Source organism: Lepidochelys kempii, chromosome 10 (assembly GCF_965140285.1).
Source record: "Lepidochelys kempii isolate rLepKem1 chromosome 10, rLepKem1.hap1, whole genome shotgun sequence".
Lineage (NCBI taxonomy): Eukaryota > Metazoa > Chordata > Testudines > Cheloniidae > Lepidochelys > Lepidochelys kempii.
The window spans coordinates 80,951,461-80,972,112 of NC_136389.1; the positions used below are offsets into that span (position 1 = coordinate 80,951,461).

Below are 20,652 nucleotides of genomic sequence, written 5' to 3' on the forward strand. Positions count from 1 at the left end.
TGATCTCTTGCCCATGTTTATTCAGCCTCCCATCCATCTCCCATTCTGCCTGGATGTAATATCTCAGAACCACTGCCAGATATTGTACTCAAACCATGCACCTGACGGTGTGGATGTTGGCTGATTGAACACTGCTGACAGATTGTTCTCAACAAATTCAAGAAATCCTCATGCAGAGCAAGAAGCCATTTATTAAAGATCCACTCCTTCAAATGGAAATGAATCTCCATATGATCACTCCAACGTAAACTGGAGCCAGCAGAGGCTCTGAAACTCTGGATCCTCAACTACAAGCTGCACTTGAAACAAGCTGCATTTGCACTTAGTGTTTCCATCTTGCAGCTATTTTGGAATGCCAGCTCCAATACAGTCATACTCATCTTCTCACATCCAACAGTACTGAGATTCCTTAAGGACTTCCTGCTTACTTACCCAGCTGTTAGAGACCTGCCTCCTACATGGAATCTCAACATTGTCCTCCTAACATTTATGGAGTCTCTGTTTGAGCCGTTATTGGATTGTTTGATTCGTCACTTTACCCTTATGACAGTCTTTCTGGTTGTCATCACCTCAGTGTGGAGGGTCTGCAAGCTCCAGGCCATTATGGCCAGACCTCCCTCCGTAGCTTTCACAGGGACAAGATGGTTCTGAGACCACACACTAAATTCATCCCTAAGGTCATCTTGGAGCTTCACCTGAAGTAGTCAATTAACTTACCCATTTTCTTCCTACAGCCCCATTCAATGCCAGAAGAGAAGAAGCTACTTTGGACATTTCTTGCTCTGTTATCACAAGACCAAAATGTTTAATCTTTCTCCTCTTGTTTTTGTTTTTTTTTTGCTATATCTGGATGGTTGAAAAGACAAACCATCTCATCAGCGAAAATCTCTAAGTGGATCAGTCGTTGCATCTCCTGTTATCAGTTAGCTGGCGAGCCTCTCTCTCCAGGCATCATGGCACGCTCCACCAGGGCATATATAGTGTCTTTGGCCTGCTTCAGAAATGTACAAGTATCTGAGATTTGCAAAGCAGCAATATGGAGCAAGCCATTGATATTTGTTAAACTTTACATCCTTGTCGTGATGGTTAGTACTGATGCCAGATTGGAGAGAGCTGTTCTTCAATTGCTAGCTGACTAATGCAGCTCTCCTCATTCTCACCGTCCAGAGGGAGTACTGTTTGCCAGTCCTGTACAGTGGGATCCATACTGACACAATGGAGACAATGGTAACTATGGTTCTTTGAGATGTTGTAGTCAGTGCAGATCCCACGACCTGTCCTCCATCCCTGCTTTTTGGAGTCCTCAGCAACATGGTCTTTAAATTGTGAGGGACCTGGGGGAGAGTCATTGCTCCTTATCCTTTGTACTGGAGCACAAGAAGGCACGGGACACGTGCACGGCCCCTGACATACGCCACTTATTCAAAATACTTGGGCCTCATGTTCATGAGGCACATGCACTCCTACAGTAGTATCCACTCTGACTTGTGCTGGAGAATTCGCGTAAATGCTACAGGACTTGCTTAGAATGTGTAAAGTGTCTTGGCTGCATTCTGCAAAGTTTATCAGGGTCCAGAGTTCTCGGTGTTTCATGGCCAGCCACAGTTGAAAAGTGCTCACGCCAGGGCTGGAAATCAGTTGACCTGAGCTCTGTCTATGCACCTACCACAGACTTGATTGACGCTGTCTTTCTTTGCTCCAGCTTCCCTGTCTGTAAAATGAGGATCGCATCTTTCAGGTGTGGTTGAATATATGTAAAAGTGCTGTAGTATCCTTGAGTTAAAGATGCCTTTATAAGTGCAAAGTATTAGGCCAAGGGTTTTCAAATTAGAGGTCATGAGGTTATTACATGGGGGTCATGAGCTGTCAACCTCCACCCCCAAACCCTGCTTCGCCTCCAGTATTTATAATAGTGTTTAATATAAAAAAATTTGTTTTTAATTTATAAGGGGGGTCGCACTCAGAGGCTTCCTGTGTGAAAGGCGTCACCAATACAAAAGTTTGAGAACCACGGTGCTAGGTGGTGCTGCCTTATACTGTTAGGGTAAATTATTCCTCTTATTCCTTAGGGAATGTGTGTGGCCGAAGTAGGTTCTATAGTCAGTTTAACCTGTGACTAGCTTTTACAAGTAATTAATTCTGTCCTTTGGCCTCCAGTTTCCTTTCGCTGCCATTACTGGCTCCCACGTTCTCTTTCACATACAGACTATCAATATATGCTGTTGATTTTAATTCAATATAATTTACTTGTATTTTATTTCAGAACAGATAATGTTTCTAATGTTTATATTTTTAGCTCATACCTTTAGATATTACACTGGAACTCCAAAAGCAGATTATGTCGGAATTAGAAATCCTTTATAAGGTATTCTTTTTATAACACTTACTTTTAATTACATTTGTCTGTAGTCTTTATGCAGAGGCTTTTTTGAATAGGGTTCTTTTTTCTTTTTACAGTGCGACTCATCTTATATCATAGGATTTTATGGCGCTTTTTTTGTAGAAAACAGAATTTCACTATGTACAGAGTTCATGGATGGTGAGTTGACTATTTTGTGTACTCTTAATTGTAAAAAAAAACATTTAAAGATCTATACTTCCAATGTACTGGAGAATATGATCATTTTAAAAAGGATGTTAGAATTACCACTTTACATTAAATATTTCATTATGTAGAATATTTTTCTGAATGTAATTTCATTTGCTTTTATTGAAAATTTAAATAGAACAGAAATAAGTGCTAGTTTAATCTGTGTTTTGATATTTGATTCTTCCATGCAATCTGTCTTCACTGACAAAACAGCTGTTCTTTTCTTTTAATGTTTCAATAGCCAAAACAGATTTTCTTTTAAAGAAATCTATTAACCCAATGTCCTGTGAGTTTTCCATGAAAATTGGTTCTTAATTGCAAGATAACGAATTATTTTCCAACACAGCTGTTTAGCTCTGCTGCACTCAGTTTCCTTTGGAGTGTACCCTTATTTTTTCCAGTCTGAATCTCTTTTAGGCCTATAAGAAAAGGAGTACTTGTGGCACCTTAGAGACTAACCAATTTATTAGAGCATAAGCTTTCGTGAGCGACAGCTCACTTCATCAGATGATCACTGCATCTGATGAAGTGAGCTGTAGCTCACGAAAGCTTATGCTCTAATAAATTGGTTAGTCTCTAAGGTGCCACAAGTACTCCTTTTCTTTTTGCGAATACAGACTAACACGGCTGTTACTCTGAAACCTGTTTTAGGCCTATAGTACTCCCTACCCTGTGATCTGGTTCCAATGTCATTCTGGAGATTTATTCGCACTTTTACCTTGAAATTTTGTGCTTTGAGATCCTTGAATAAAAGGCACTTTCAACAAGCAAAGTAATCTTATTAAAGCGATTTATAATCATTGCTATCCTCTGTCTATCAAGTCTGGGAGTCTCTCTTGCATGACAGATACAGTCTTCCAGTGTCTGGTGCATGAAAACTTAAACATTTTCCAGCATTCTAGTCTTAGTTTTATGTTGTCATTACATCACTGAAGCAATAATCCATGACGCTCTATGAATTTCTCATGAGCCAGCATTTTCTGGCATAGCTAGGTTTTTTTTTACAAAGGTGCAGTTGAGTTGGATATGAAGAAATAGAAGTCTTGCAAGTAATTTATAATATAAATAGTCATGCAAAGATGGCTCTCTCATAGGAAGTTTACATAAAACAGATGTGTGTCAACGACCATTGTTGGCTACCTTCTTTTCTTTCTTCCATTGAGGATCGCAAATAAAGTCTTTCAGAGTTTTTTATAGATTTCTGCTCATTACAATAATCTGTTTTAAAGTCTAGATATGATCATTCTTTTTGCGCTTCCCTTTGCTATTCTGAAGTTCATAGCAACCCATTTTCATAGATGAGTTGTAGCTCTGATCTTCTTTAAATGCTAAGGTTTTATATATATATATATATATATATATATATATATATATATATATATATATATTCAACAAAACCCAGATGTGAAGTTCATTGATGTTCTTGTACTGTACAAACATTGCCCAATGGGTTTGATTTTCAATATTTGTGTTCTCATTAATGTACTCTGGGGTTGAGAATAGGCTGCTGGAAACTTGTGTACAAATTGGTATTTAAATGTGCATGTCATGTGGTGGGCATTCCAAGTAGGGAAATATTTGGAAATGCTACAATGTGCATCTACTTACAGTCTGAAGATCAGGGTCTATAAGTGAGCAGGGAAATTCAAATGCAATTAAAAAGTGACAGAAGTACCTATTTGTAAATGTTCGCCATTCTGAATTCTTGTATAAGAACAGTTAACCCTTTAAGATGTGCATCTTTCATAATGTTGCACAACACTGGTATTTGCTGACCATGCGAAAGTTACTTGGAATCATGTTGGAAAAGAACTCTGGTCCATCTAATGCAGTGTACACTCCCTCTGGCAATGATCTGTAAACAATAATATAAAGGAAGAACAAAACTCACATAATGAGACCTTGTCAAAACTTTTGTTCAAAACTTTCTTATGGCTGCAGGTGAAGATGGAAACATTTACCTCCTAACCCCTGCAAGTGAATAGCCCTTAAGCATGACACTTTTTAACCCCTAGTAACCATTTTTGACAAGCCTTCCTGTCTTGGAATAGTTGTGTATAAAGACTTGTGTGTATCCAGTCTCCTCTTTAAAAAATCCCATTGAACTGTGTCTCAAAAGTGTCCTATGGCAGTGAATTCCATGGATGGCTGTGTGAATAAATACTTCTTTTGTGGAATAGCTAATCACAGATGGAGTTCTAAGGTTAGCTCGATATTTTGCATCTGTATGTTTGGGGATACTTATGTATTAAGGGGATGCAGAGTAAAAACACACACACAGTAGTATTGGTTCTCCTCTTATGGACTTGAAAGCAAAGAAAACTACGTGAATCGTGGTTTACAAATACTGAAGTGCAGAGCTTGAACTGCTTGACCTGGCTCATCCTGGCACCTGCCAATTGATCTTCAAAATCAATGGGAACATAAAACGAGGCTTATTTGCCGTTTCACTTTTACATCTGTAATAAAAATGCTATTTTACTAAATAAAGATGGTGAAATACATTGTTGGATTGTTTTTATTATCGCTGTCTTCTCTTTGGAAGTGCAGAGTACCCTCAAATTTAATTGAAGTTAATGGAAGCTGCAGGTTCTCAGCACCTTTAAAGATCAGGCCCTGTTTGTTTAGGTGCCTACATGTGGATTTAGAAGCCTAAATTTAGGCTCCCAGTTTTGAACATTGACCACAATTTTTGTCCACTGTGTGCTTTGCACAACAAAAACGTTTGGATATTCTAAGATCAGTGTGCTTTGCTTTCTTCCACTGCACTGTCTATAGTCAAACTATTCACTTTTTAAGCACAAGACTTGGCTGCTGATGTGTGAGAATAGACTATTTTTTTGCAGCGGTAAATGTACACTGCTCAGTAGACTCATGAACATGAATAAGAATGACCTGAGCCTGTGAGCAGCCTTCCCTTTCTGTGATGAGTGCTCTGAGCCTGATGTGTCATTTGAGATAATTACCTGTGAGATATCAGCCAATCCACAAGCAAGGGTCTAACCAAGGCAGGTATACAGGTTCCTAATGAAAGCAGCCACTGCAGTCTGCTCAATGTTGACACCCTGTTGGGGATGCTCCCTGCTATCTGGTAGTTCTGACAGACTGCTCCTTCCCCTGCTCCAGCTCAAGCCAGGCTGGTCACCTGGCTGTCCTGACACTTGACCTTCTATGGTGTTGAATAGACATGAAGGCTGTGCTACCTTTCATCACACTGTGTAAGAGCCCAGCTAAATTCACTTAAAAAATTTAAGTCCAGTCTCATGCCTTGAACATAGACACTCTACATTTAAAAACAAAACTTAACACATAAATAGAAATGATTTTAAGAAAACAATGTTATGGCCGTGTTGGTCTCAGGATATTAGCAAGACGAGGTGGGTGAGGTAATATCTTTTGTTGGACCAACTTCTGTTGGTGAGAGAGACAAGCTTTCTAGCTTATACACTCTGTGGAATTCAAGATATTACCTCACCCACCTTATCTCCTTAAGGAAATGAGATAGAGCAGTGTTAGTGAAGACCAGCACAAATACTGTATTTCCAAAGATGGAGAACATGAAGAAACTGGAGCAGCTCTTTGGAGTAACTATTACTCACACGACTAACAGGTGAAAAATGGAACAGGAGTCCAGAATGGATTAAGAATCCTGTGATTATTCTCTGGACTCCTGCATTACAGAATGTCTTTTATGATTTTTAATTCAACCATAAACAAGTGAAAGTGTGGGATTTTCAAAATTTCGCAGTGTTGGCCTAACTCTGCTCAATCTGGATTCTTTGGTAAAACCACATTGTCTTTGATGAAAGCAGTACCTAGCAAATCTGAAAATCCCTCTTTGCATCTGTTTTATGTTTTGATTTATGCCTTCACAAGCCAGGAAATCAGAGCTGGCTCACCTATATGTTGTTCATCTATTTTACATCCTCAATTTTAAATTTGTTTTTCTGAACAAACTTTATAATTTTTAAATGGGTTTTTTCATTAATTGGGCATGAATTTCCAGAATAAATAATCTAATAAAAGATAGGCAAGTGGAAACTGTCCTTCCTAGTCTTCTGGGGATGCCTGGCATCCCATTAGGAACCAGTGTTCTCCATCTTCTCCACATATAGTGGCTGGCCATACTGAGTTGTGGGCAGGTAGTAAATAAAGGAATATACTAGCAGAAGCTCTCTGTTGCATCTCCAGACATCCCTTAGTTCAGAGATGTGACTTTGAGGTGCAGTCAATCCTTATGTGTTTGATCTGCAGGGGAAGGTTGATTTCAGGGGCACGTTTCACTGTGTTAGATACCAATAGCTTTTGATAGCATCAGTTGTACGTGGCTTTTTGTGACCAGGTGTAAATGATGATTTTGACTTCGTAATCTGTTGTAATTCTTCTGAAGTCTTTAGATTACTAAGCAGTAAATTAAGGTGCACCAAACCTTGTTCAGTTCTCTAGAATAAAGTCTGTTTTTTGCTTTCTGTCCTGCGATATGGATGTATTCTGAAAAGACGTTAGTAATATCTTTGCAAACATGGGAAGAAAAGAGATGTTGAGAGCTCTGTCTCCTATGGTTGTTCAGAGAATGAATGTTATTTAAGGTCAGTTAATTCTGACACTGTTACTGTTATGTTGTTTATGGCATTTTTATTAATAACCAAAGGGCTAGAAAACCTTTAAATCTAGGGTAGTATTTGATTTTATATTAACTAATCACACTTTGTCTGTCTGTCCCTACAGGTGGTTCTTTGGATGTTTACAGAAAAATTCCAGAGCATGTACTAGGAAGAATAGCAGTAGCTGTAAGTATTTTTGTCTTTGATGGTTGTGTCATGTGCGTATCCAGTCTTAGATTTGATTGTATCAGGTGTCCTCTCATTGGGCCATTGTAGTTGTTCCCATCCTTTCTGTGCACTGTTACGGCCTTGATAAGCAGCAGTAAGACCATGTGACAATGGGACCGTAGTGACGTATTATGGTGGCTGGTCTTGTGCATCTGCTGAACTGCTGCTGACTGACTTGTGTGTTTCAGCTCTTCTGGTCCTCTCTATGCACAAAGGCAGGTGAATCATTTAGATCTGCTCCTTGGGCCAGGAAGTTGTGACTAAACCTGATGGGAACGAACAAAGGCTTGCTTTGTTCTGCTGCATACGCCTGTTCTCAAGGTGCAGTAGCATCGTGTGTTTAACCGCTTGTACAGTACAGTTTTTCCCCACTGTTGATCTGTTTCCTAAAGCAACAAGCAGGAGACTGTAGTTGCTCTCCTGGAAGAGAAAGTCTGGTAAAAACATGCCTATGGGGCATGTTGCATTCCCAACCCATTTCTGTGATCCTTCACACAAGTCATCTCTAGTAGGGGTGATTTAGCTCTAATCCCAAGGGAGTGGGGAACTGAACCCTGTCCTAGGCAGGGATATCAGCCCCAACCTCCCTTCAGTTTGGTGGCAGAATTTTGACAAGGGGCTCCTGAGAACCCCCTCTAGCACATCAGCGTGTCTCAGCAGCGTCTGAGGGCTTCATCTTGATAGTGAGTACAAGAGCATTGTTCCCTTGATTTTGGTAATGGTGTTTGCAAAATATGGAGTCACTTTTTTATTCTATAATCTGCTTTCAAAGCCTGAACCGAGGCTAATTGAACATCTTGGCAAACATCATGGGGGTGAGGGATACTGCTAAACAATTGCTAAATCTAAGAAATACTTTGATAACTTAAGCAATTTAAAGCATAACAAAGTTATTCTATCATGTGCCATTTAATTAAGTGCTGGGTTTTCACATTCATTATACATCAAGATGATAATTTAAATCCTTTAATCCAACACAGGCAGCTATTTAGTCTCTGTTCATTGTAATTCACAGCTCTGCTTTCTCTCTGTTCTCTGCCCAGAATAATGAACATCCTTTTCCGATGACATTTTGTCTAAGTAGCTTCAGATCTGCTCATTGTTCAGCCTGACCTCTTACCAAATCTGTTGTTGTTGGCAAACACTCCCTGCTACTCACCTCAGATGGTTGACACCTGACATGTGTTGATCCTACACCTGCCTGCACTATGGTCACTGCATGGACTGGTGGTGGGATAGAAGGTGGACAAATGAACAGGCAGATTCAAAGAAGCAGTTTGATCACATTTCCTTACTCATAAGCCACAACAGACACATCCTGCAGTGAGGGTGGAGTTTGGAAGCTATCTCTGCCCCCTTGCTAGTTCTCTGCACTTGCTTGAGAACAGTCAGAGAGAGGGAAACAAAAGCTCTTGCATGCTGAGTAACTTCTTTGCTGCCGTGTATCCTGAAAGTGCCCCTGGTGCTTGTTGTTGTGTATTATTTGAATTACGGTAGCACCTAAAGTCCCAGGACCCCATTGTACAGTCACTGAATATGCCCATGTGTGCACACACAGGCTCACTATCCTTGCCCCAGAGAGTTTACTGTTGTTGTCCAAAGGTCCCAGGGATTGCTAGCTTGGTATTTACATCCCTGTCCATGTCATGAGAGGGAAATGGAAAAGCAAAGGCTAGAGATTGGGACAGGACAATACACAAATGTCCCAAGATTATATATTTTACTTAAACGAAATCTAAGAGTCCTGTACTGAGAGAAGCATGAGCTTTTTTTCAATCAATAAATCTTCTTTCCATCTTCCATGCACTATATGCACAGGGCATTTATCCTGTATAATCCTGAGAGCCGACAATTTCAGTAGGCTGTAGAGTCTGCACAAAAATGCACATGATGTGCACTTCAGTTAATTAAAAGCTTTTTCAAAATTAGTAAATGATTCTTCTTAAGTGAAATCTTTCCAAGAGCACCCAACACAGTATGTAGATCTTTACTGCATCAATCAAGGCTAAGGCCTAGTCTACCCTAGAAAATTAGATTGGTTTAATTACGTCGGTCAGGGGTATGAAAAATACACACCCATGAGTGGTGTAGTTAAGCTGACTTAAGTCTCCAAGCAGACAGAGCTGGGTCAATGGACCAATTCTTCCACTGATGTAGCTGCTGCCTCTGGGGGAGGTGGATCACCGGTGCCGATGGGAAAATCCCTCCCTTCGGCGTCGGTCGTGTCTACACTGAAGCACTACAGTAGCACAGCTGCAGTGGTGTCGCTGTAGCATTTTAAGCATAGACAAGCCCTGAGTCCTGGGCTTTGCTATACCCGTTCTGCCGTGATGGGACATGCATTTATTCTTTTAAAAAAATCTTGAGTGAATTTAGTGCCCAGGGAAGGTTCCAGACAGACGCACCATACACCTGGAAATAACTCCAACTAGTCTAGGACACGGTAGTCTGTCTGCTAAGCAAGGAGAGTGATCACTTTACATAAGCTGTTACCAGCAGGAGAGTGGGGTGAGGGGAGAGAAAACCTTTTGTAGTGATAAACACCCATTTTTTCATGATTAGTGTGTATAAAAAGATCTTCTACACTTTCCACAGTATGCATCCGATGAAGTGAGCTGTAGCTCACAAAAGCTTATGCTCAAATAAATTGGTTAGTCTCTAAGGTGCCACAAGTCCTCCTGTTCTTTTTACCATTAGAAAAGAACGTTACCCCTGTGCTCTGCTCGCTCCATTGAACGTGAGTCACATTCAAGTGCATGTCTTAATCTACTGGGGGATTGTCTCTTGGCAACCAGGACCTTCCATGGCACCCGCGCTCCACAGGATCAAAGGTGCTATCCAGAGCCAGAGTAAGAAGGGAAGGGATAGGAACTTATTTTCTTGTAAGGGTCACAGATATCACAGTGATGTATTTGGTAGAAATTCTTAGTAGGTATCCATAATACAGGTGCATTAGGGTAGCAACTGTGTAGCCTTACACATACTGTCTCCTTCCGATGTGACTAATCCCCGACTTGGCACGATCATCTCTACGGCTGAGAGAATAAGTCTGCTGAGACTGCCAAGTATTACCTGTTGAGGCCAGTTGCAGTGGTACCCTTTCTGGTGTGGACACTTGTCCGCTGGGAAATAGACTGGGAAATACCAAACCCTTGCACTTAAATACAGATTAAGTAAAAAGATTATTGGCACTGTTCTGTATACCGTCTACAGTTTCCTTTCATTGTTACTGCTGCCCAACCATCCAAACATCATGTTACACTGTTCAGGGAGAAGTGAGGAGCACCAGACTCCTTTGACTCAAGTTGATCCCGCAAGAGTCCATTATCAGGTCCATTCTTTTCTTTCCTAAAGAAGTTCTGCCTTGTCAAATACTGGACTTTTTTCAGTTTTAGTTATTTACTGTGGATGAAATAAGATACAGTAAGGATGAGAGAGTGGCGGAGAAGGGGCAGGGTAGTGGGAGGAATCCGAATAAAGACTCAGAGAAAGAGAGGAGTCTCATAGAGAAGACCGATGGTGTTTAGTTGAAGGAAAGCAGTGAGAGAGAATGGCAGAAGCTGCCAGAAGTGAGCCTCGGGAGGAGAGAACTGTCTCTGATGCCATCACAAAATTCTGGATCATTCTGCCCAACGCAGCCTTGATGAGAAGGGAACCTTTTTCTGTTTACTGTATTATTCACTTTATTTAGTGAATGGCTAGTGGTTTTTCCATGGGAAAAAGAAAATATGAGAACCCTGAAAGAGGAAGGCTTACTCCATCTTGCTAAACAATTTTCTACTACAGTGTGTATGCTTTCAGGCATCTCTGTGGTTGATACTATTCTACCTTTGCTTGCCACTTCACACATTTATCTCCACTTCCATTTCTGAATTAGTGACATTGTGCACTGTATTTTTAGTGCTAATGTTGATTGAAGTTCTCCCTGAATGGATGTGCACTTGAACTGTCAAGAGAGTGAGTGATTGACAGCAGGTAGAAGTACTTTTTGTGTCAAGGCTTTGTCAAGTCATTGTTGCAAAACCTACTTTACTGAATACCAATAATACCTCCTAGATGTTCAGTCAAAAGATACCCTATGCTGGCATCTTTTTAGAATAATGCTTAATAATCAAAATGTTCATCCTTAATAGGAAAAGGGCATCTCCTTTAATGTATGTTTTAGTGTTTCAATGAATGACAATAATTTATGCTCATTTTCTTTATTCTGTAGCTTTCAAACATAGCTTACATAAAAAAACTCCTTGAATTTTCATGTACTCTGTTGCACAGATAATCTGAATGTGATCGTTTGTTTAATAGCAAGCTTTTTATAACCACTTATGTGGTGTGTGTGCTTTAATAAAGAGATGTATAATAACTCACAGCTGTTGATTATTTTCCCTAGCAAATGTTTGCTTTATTCCTATACATGATAAATGTTCAAAATTCATTATGGAACTTGTTTAAGGTATTTTTCAAGATTTTAAATTGTCTGAATATATGTTTAATGAAGAGAATAGCTTACTGTATCCAAAACTATTTTTGTTGGGGAAGTGAAAGAATGACTGAAATGCCATTCCTTATTTTTTTTAGTATTGCTATAATTCTAGCAATTTTTGAAACAATGTGTAAATAGAATTCTACTGTTTTGCTTTTTGAAAGGCTAAAGTGAACAAGGCCACACTGAGGGGGATATATGGACTATGATTAAGGCTCTTTGTGATGGTAATTACCATCTGAGGCCATGAGGCACTTGGAACTAGGGATGCAAGTTTAGCACTCAGAAGGTGCCATCTAGACTAGAGCAATTTAGTAAGGATCCAAAATCATTATTCAGTATACAAAAGAGGTTCAGGTTCCACTTACATTATTTTGCTTACTGAATGAATGAGATTTCAGAACGATCTTCTAATCCAATAGGAAGACTGAAAATTAATATAATCTTATGCCTTTACATGCCATGTAACAATTTTGACTTTTGTAAAGTTTAAGTCATTCACTTTAACAGAAACAATTTAATTTTATTTCAGCCTCCTTAATTGCCAAAAAGAATTTTCATTCTTCTGCATGAGGAACTCCTGTCACTTTCCAGTCCATCTAAAATGGCCTGTTGTTCAGGAATGTACTGGACAAAAAGACCTACCTCAGTCAGGAAAATGAGTGGAATGTCATTGTCAACAGCAAATTTTGTAGGAAAAATTTTGCAATAAAAATAATTGGCTGACACAGCAGAAATGTTCTGGAGAAGAACAGTGTGCAAAACTAGAATCAGATTATTAGATGATCTTATAGATCTCGGGCTGCTGGAAAAAGCAGATCTGGAAAAAACCTTGGTGGTGGCAGAAGGCAAGAAGTTACATTATTTGGGGGGTTTTAATTACTTTGTTATTTATTGGGATAGCTTTACAAAAACTAGGGAGAAGAGCCTATTTCTAGGTAACCTGTAATACGGGATTGCATTCCTGTGCCGTTGATTGAACAGTCATATAGTCTGTATAGTCTGTATGCAGTCTGTATAGTCATAGACTATTCTGAATGTAATCCTAGGAAAGAAAGAAATAGGATGGAAAATAAATGGTAATGCTTGGTACATCTCAGAACTAATGGTTATCTTGCTGCTAGATTTGAAATAAAGATATGTAAATATTCCATGTATGGAAGCATCGTGAGGTGTCAGTTTGAGGAATGTAGGCTTGGTGTATGCACAATGCCCTATGGAATGTTGATTGAAACTCTTGTCATATCTCAGAAAATGTTTGAGTAAAGCCGAATTGAAAAACGGGGTGGGGGTGAGGGAGTTGCTTCAAGTCAGCCAAAAGGTCTTGAGTTTTTTATTTTTTGAGTTTTCTGATTTGACAAAAATATTGAAAAAACGTGTTTGGGTTCAAATCAGACTCCGCTCTACTCACCACCTTGCAAGACTGAGCCCTTGCACAGGGTCTTCCACAGCAGGTTTTCGTCTCGAGAGGATTTGATTCTAATTTCTAAAACTGACATGAAGTTTATATTATAGACCCTCAATGTTGTAGAATGTTAATGCCATGTGCCAACAACTTTAATTTAAAAAGGAAGACAAAGCAAGGCTACGTATTCTACCACCATTTTTATGCCATTTACATGTAGGTTTTTGCTCAATAAGCTTTAACCAATGTCAAGCTGTAGGAGTGGAGACAAATGAACAGAAAATAAGCTTATTTGTTGATGATGTATTGTTAATAGTTTGAACCACTGATATCTCTCCTTAAAATAGCTGGAGCAACTTTGGAAATGCATAGGCCTGAAAATGGCCTTTTACAGTAAAAAATGCTGCATGTTACTTTAACGGAAAGAGATAATTGCCCCAAAAGGAATACAATTGCAAGTGGGTTAAATCCACAGTCAGGGCATGCACTCAGTCCTCTGCTTAGAATAGTTGTCTGGGGAAAATTTTCATCCTCTTACTTTAAAACAAACAAACAAACAGAACTTGATTTACAAGATTGGGGAAAGATCTACATTTGCTATTTGGACCAAATTTGGCCCCTAAATATATTCTCTGAAGACTAAGCTGTCTATTTTAGACATTACCCATATTTATTTCAGCTAAAACTGTAATGAACTTCTTCATGTGAAATTAATAACACTCAGGAATTAATGAAAGTATTCTTAATAAACCAAGAGATAAAGTTGGACTTGATATTCAGGGTGACTACTGGACAATGCAGCTAAAACAACCATAAAAACATGGGGTAAACTGGAATAGACCTATTTTTCAATCTTGCTTCTTGCACGTGCATCCCAAATCGTTAAGAATAAAATCCAACTGAAATGCGTATAGTTCCCCATTAGAAATTTTTATTATGTATTGTTTCTCTTGTATGCAGGTTGTTAAAGGCCTTACCTATTTATGGAGTTTAAAGATTTTACACAGAGGTGAGTGACAGATTTGTTCTTTTGTTTTCTAAGTGAATATCATACTTTCTGGTTCAGTGCAGCTTTTTACAAAGACAGTGGGCCACACTAAGCCCTGTGATGCTGCTGACATCAGTGGAGATATGCCAGGGATTAATTTTACTCAGTAGCCTTTCACATTCTCTGGTTGTGGATTTTTATTGCCTTCCTCTTCTCTCTGTTTCTCCCCAACCCAAACAAAAAGGTAGACAGACCGAACCAGATTTTCCGAAGTATTTAGGTGCCTAAAGATACAGATAGGTGCCTAGTGGGATTTTCAGAAGTGCCTAAGCAAGTTAGGCACTTAACTCCCATTGAATTCAATAGGAGTTAGATACCTAACCTAATTAGGCACTTTTGATCATCTGACTAGGTACTCACCTGCATCTTTAGGCACATAAATATTTGGCTCATTACCCCTACACTACTATTTTAAAGGACAAAGAAGTGTAACTTTTAAAATCTACGTAAGCAAAGTTGAAACCATTCTCAGTATAAAGCCCTATCCTTATTCCTCAAGTAAATTTTTGCTTCTTTTAAATTTTCACCTATTTGTGACTTTTAGATTTTCTTAGTAATGTAGATGATATGGCTAAATTGATCCATATGTACCAGCTCTTTCAAAAACAGAGAATCACTTGCCAAACTATGGCAGATGCTGAGGATATACCTGTTAGAGAACAAGGAAAGGGTTAAGTAAGTATTTTGGCAAACAAGAAGAAAACTCTGCATTTATAATGGTACCAAAGTGTCTGAAAGTAACAGCTACAGATCTTAATGTTGCTAACAATACTGCTTAATTTAACCCATCTGCTCACTCAGTCCTGGTGCACAGTTGGAGGATACAATAGCAGACATTATTTGTGATTAAAAGGCGGATAAGAGAAAGTATCAACTTGGGGAGAAATGAGTAGTCTAAATTCAGAATTTCTGCTTTAAATAGGAACTTTGAATTCACATTGTAAACTCTTTTGGGCAGGGCCCATCTCTTTGTTGATATGTTTGTATGTGCTCAGCAAATGGAACCCTGGCTTCGAGGTGCAATAGAAATAATAATAAAATTCCAGCCCGGTTCTTAGAATTTGTGAATTTTCAGCTCTTGTTATTGTTAATCAGATTTGCAATCCTAACTTCTCAGTTTGTTTTTTCTGTGCTACACCTGTTCCTAGTTTGCTCAAACTGAAAACTAAGCTATAAAACATCACATGGGAGGCTAAGTAACATCACAGGGTCCAGCAGTGTTCGCTCAAGGGACTTTGGTTTTAAATAAACACGTACGTGCATGTGGGCGTGCATGTGCCCACATCCTATGTCTGTGCAGATGCTCACAGAGTAATGAAGTACAAATCAAAATGCATATTTATTTTTCACTGGTCATGTGTAGCTATATATAGGATTTAATGCATTAGGCAAATGGAAGAAAATGTAACCTTGACTTCTTTGCTATTATTTGTAAAATGTACTGCATAGAAAGCTCTTATGGACTAAGGAGTCAAAAAATTCCACAGTGGTGATAATCAAGGTGGAGAAGTGGTCCTCGTGAAAAAGTTGTATAATACAGTGCAGCAAACATGGCAGTTTCTGACTAGAGGGTGGATAAAAGCAAAGGAAACAAATAAGGAGAAAGTCTTTTATTCCAGATCAGACATTTCAACAAATATTGCAGCTTAACTTCAAAACATACCTTGTGATTAATGAGGTGGTAGTTCTGCATATTAATAAACCTAAAGCTGTAGTCATAGTCGTCCTTACCCACATCAAACGTAAACAAAAGATTAACACCTATACCACTGCTTTGGAAGATGTGAGAATGGCCCAATGATAACTGCTCTGTCTTCCCCTCAGGATAAAGAATAGAAATGGAAGGGTAATGAGAAATGAACTTAGCTTTAACACAGAATTAGCAATCAAACTGGTCTAATTTTGCACAAAGTCAAAGTTTGCAGAAAGAGGAAGCCAAGTCCGTTAAGTTCAAGAATAAAGTATAATGCGTATACATTATATCCAAATGGTATTTCTTTTTTCTCTGATAAAGCATGCTCATTAAGGAGAAGTGCACACAATAAAATATTACAAGAGTATGTTTTTGTGTATATATATTTCATGCATGTGTTTTTATCTGTACAGACAACATACATGTCTGATTGCTATATCCCTTCTACTGTAGTATTATAATGTTATCTAGAAGGTGAGCAAGACCTTCCAATTTGAGCACTCATTCCAAATCCTTAATCTGGATACATTAGATAAAATTTTCAGCGGTGCCTAAGTGACTTAGCAACTTTTGAAAATGGGACTTAAGTCCGTTTGAAAGTCTTACCCAGAATACTGCAGTGGTAAAAAGAGGAGACCAGTAATAAGATTCCTGGTTTTTGTTTCTGATTCTCCTACTGACTCAGAATGAGTGTGCACAAGTTTCTTAACTTGCTTGTGCCTCAATTTACCAGTAGATACATCTAATGGTGCAACATTTTAGCAAATAGCACGTGTAAATAAATTGGGCAGTAAAATCTAACTTTACAAGTTTAGATCTGAACTCAATCTTCCACTTTCTGGATATATGAGCCTAGAGACTGTGTGTGCGTGCGTACCAAGTCTCCCAGGGCAAGCGAGGTGTATCCTGACTCCAGAGCTCACCCTTTCCAGGCAATATGTACAGTTATTCATAACAAATATTAAAATAAAAATGTGTTTAGTTCCTTACCTACATTTGGAAACTGAATAACACCAAACCCTAAATGTTGGTTGCCAGTCCCTGTCACTAGTGCAGAGCACTAACACTATGCATAATGACAGACTGCATCGTCCAGCAGTTACATGAATTTTGGCTCGACATTGCCAAAAAAACCAGCAAGACTTGTAGAATAGAGGCTACTACCCAGTTTAGGATAATGTGCATGTTGGATAATGTGCGTTTTTTTCTTTTGCTAGCTTAGATCAATTAAATGGCTCTTTCACCATGTACACTGATGCCTAACAGATATATCAAGTATCAATATGCACACTCACATGCCACTCAAGTTTAGGAAAAAAACATGGTCTCTGAATGAAGTAGGCTAAGGTCAGCGCAGAAAGAATATTTTTGTTTCATCTGCTTCATTGTTGTTATAAGTAATGTACTCAGAGCTGTCCATAGCTAAAAAGTGTGTTTGCACTGCTCATCTTCCTTTAGAGTATTGTATTTGTCAAAGGCAATAAAAGACAAGATACTGTTTTTTACAGATCCATTTTATTCAAAATAATTAATCTACTTTTGATTTAATACTAATTTACTTTTGAATAAGATGACTAAATGTTCAGTATTCAGATTCCTGACCCCCTGACAGTTCTGTTAACTGGTAAGTAAGAGCACGTGTGTCCCATTTGTCTACAGAAAGGTGAAACAGCTTAGGTAGCTGCAGCATAAATAGAACGTCTTCATCCTCCATAATGATGCTTCGTACAAATCATATGTATTAAGCAAGCACTAGAGATGGGACTATAACAGGGTTCAAAAAAGAACTAGATAAGTTCATGGAGGATAGGCCCATCAATGGCGTCCCTTGCCTCTGTTAGCCAGCAGCTGGGAATGGGTGACGGGATGGATCACTTGATGATTACCTGTTCTGTTCATTCCCTCTGGGGCACCTGGCATTGGCCACTGTCGCAAGACAGGATCTAGGCTAGATGATGGTCCATTGGTCTGACCCAGTGTGGCTGTTCTTATGTTCTTAGGACCCCTTTTGGCTATTGTTTAAATTCTTCCACTTCTAAACCGTAATATTAATGACAAGCAGATGGTGCAGGATAACATTATTTATGCACATTTGTTTTTCTAAAAACAAATTTTAACCTATGAACTGAAGTGGTTTAAAAAATAAAAAGAATAATTTACTGATTGTGTGAGTTCCCCCCTCTCCCATTTCGAATATGTGATACCTCATTAAATGAAATTCTCTCCCATGATTATCCCCTTTTTGTTCCTGGGAGATCTCTGGGCCAGTGAGCTTAATGGCAATTATTTGTCTAAATATTCCATTTATTGTAGTCTTAAAATAACCACTTTGAAGGGAAATAGTTGTCTAGTTTGACTACAGCAGTCTTTAACCTACTTAGGGCATGATTGTTCAGCGCCGAGACAGACAAATCCCTGATTTTTTGAGTTTTACCAGCAGAAAGACTTCAGGGTCAAGTGCTTAATTACAGCTGTTAATATTTAACATTCTGTAGGGCCACATCACAGGTAGCAACATGGAAGGGGGAAATGGACTGTGCAGCACCCTACATCCTACTCTCACGCAGATGAATGAAACACTGTGTGGACGGGGTGGAACCTTGGCTCTGGCTCCCAAATGGGCTGGCCAGCACTGCTGCACTGGACAACGTGTGTTGCGCTGGTTACAGACCCAGCACAATTTGCTCTGGAGAGGGAGTAGTCAGGGGAACTGGGAGGGAGAATATGACTCTGAGTCACAGTCTCCCCCCTGATCTGCTCCTGGGGCAGTGTAACAATGCATTGTCCCTTTTTCTTGGCCCATGGCACATCTACGGTCAAGCCCTTAGTAAAAATGTTATTGAAGAAGAATGTAGCTGTATGGGTACCCGTCTTAAACCTAGTATCTCCCTCACACTGCGGGACAGGTGTTTCTTAGAGAGAGCTGCTGTGTTCCTCCTCCTTCCCAGGTATAAACCTAATGCCTGGAAGAGGTTCCCATAATTCAGAGCAGAAAAGGGCAGTGTTTTTAGGTGCCTTGCAAAATAACTAGATACTGTGAATGCAGCAAGGGTGGGGAGGGCTGCTGACTTCCTTCTCCTGACTAAGCTGAAGTTCAGTCTAAGAGGCAAAGCCTAGTCCTGTTGAAATCAATGGGAACTTTGCCATTGATACTGGAGGGACTGAGGGTTTGGCTCTCTGTGTATAAAATACATGAATGTTGCCATTGTTAAACCACTGTTGTATTACAAATCCAATCTTTGTACTGTGTTTGGTAAAAATATGCGGTTAGATTGAGACTCTAATGACCTGAGAGCCTCCAGAACTCTTAGATCCTCACGTAATCATGTGGACCACACTTTCCCTAGCATGACTCTTGGATATCTCACACATCCTCCCAGCTGCTGCTCTGTGTCCCTTCTCTCAGGTTGTATTGTGCAGGTGTCAGATATGAGGAAAGTGGGGAAAGGAGTATTGTGAACTTAAGGTGCATCAGTAACAGGTGGCTGGCTGGCCAGTTAAAATCATCTGTACACCATATTGCTCACAGACTCTGAACTAGGGACCTCTCCCAAGAATTCAGTCTGACCTTGTCAAGATAGTTACTGTGCTTGTTTTATTGTTAATTATCCTTTTTAAAATATCTACAACTGTTTTGGAGCCATTGGCTTTACTCTGCAATTAGATGTAGGGATTTCATGTTTCACTGCAATTTTCCTTTAAATGCATTCCTGCTGTAAACAGATTAATTTGTAATGCAAAATGTCAGCATATTTTGCATATTTAATTGTACCTGCTGTTTAGCTCATTAGAATGCAATGCAGACGTAATAACTAGGTAGATGTATCTGCTGACACATTTTCAGAAGACAATTAAACATAATGAATAGGATTATTGTGCAGCCTATGGCTGCTGTACTCTTCTTCTTAGACATTCATAATGGAGACATGCTGGTGACACTCCAGGCCTACTTAAATTGAGAATGGTCACCCAGCAGTAGAGAGCTGTTTACAGTTTAATAGATTGCTACAAACAGACAATACTTGAGTCTTCCCAAAATTTGTATTAGAAAATAATGTATTTTAAAATGTTGGTTGAAAGAGCACTGAGGTTCTTCCGACTGCATGGATAGTTTTAAATCAGTCTTTTGTCTCACCTACTGGTGAGGTTGGTGAGAAATCATTAAGAGTGTTACAGGCAAACTGAATCTATACAGTGGAAATAAGGGTTATGTGAAATAGACTCTGTGTCCTTGAAGCTGTGACGTGATGGAGATACATGATGGTGATTTTGTGTTTTGGGTATCAGGAGGAGAGATTACAAATACACTCATTGTATTACTATGATCTTGGAACACGGAGGACATGACCAAATTATTGAAGGAGCCCACCCTTTTAAGAAAATGAGCTTTCTTTTTGCCCCAGACATCTGAGCATTTAATCATCTTGTTAATTGAAGTTCTATACTTTACATTACAAAGACAAATTAAGCAAGCTCCTGTGATACCCAGAAAACATCTGCCAAACAAAGCCAAAGTTAATGGTAAGCAAAATTAGGTTCTCTCATAGTTGGTTTTCATCCATCTGCACACAACTACTGTTCACTTTTAAAGAAGGCAAAGACAC

The 20,652-nt window shown here is 39.2% G+C and overlaps 1 protein-coding gene across 9 annotated transcripts in view; it reads left to right on the forward strand.

Moving 5' to 3' along the window:
* The window catches only part of MAP2K5 (mitogen-activated protein kinase kinase 5), a 212,653-nt gene that overhangs the window by 89,940 nt on the left and 102,061 nt on the right, over positions 1-20,652 (forward strand). For all 9 annotated transcript variants that reach the window (XM_073304431.2, XM_073304437.2, XM_073304432.2 and 6 more), the window contains 4 exons: positions 2,297-2,365; positions 2,458-2,539; positions 7,319-7,380; positions 14,268-14,316. In XM_073304431.2, the coding sequence (XP_073160532.1) occupies positions 2,297-2,365; positions 2,458-2,539; positions 7,319-7,380; positions 14,268-14,316 (262 nt within the window). The remainder of the gene's footprint in view (positions 1-2,296; positions 2,366-2,457; positions 2,540-7,318; positions 7,381-14,267; positions 14,317-20,652) is intronic.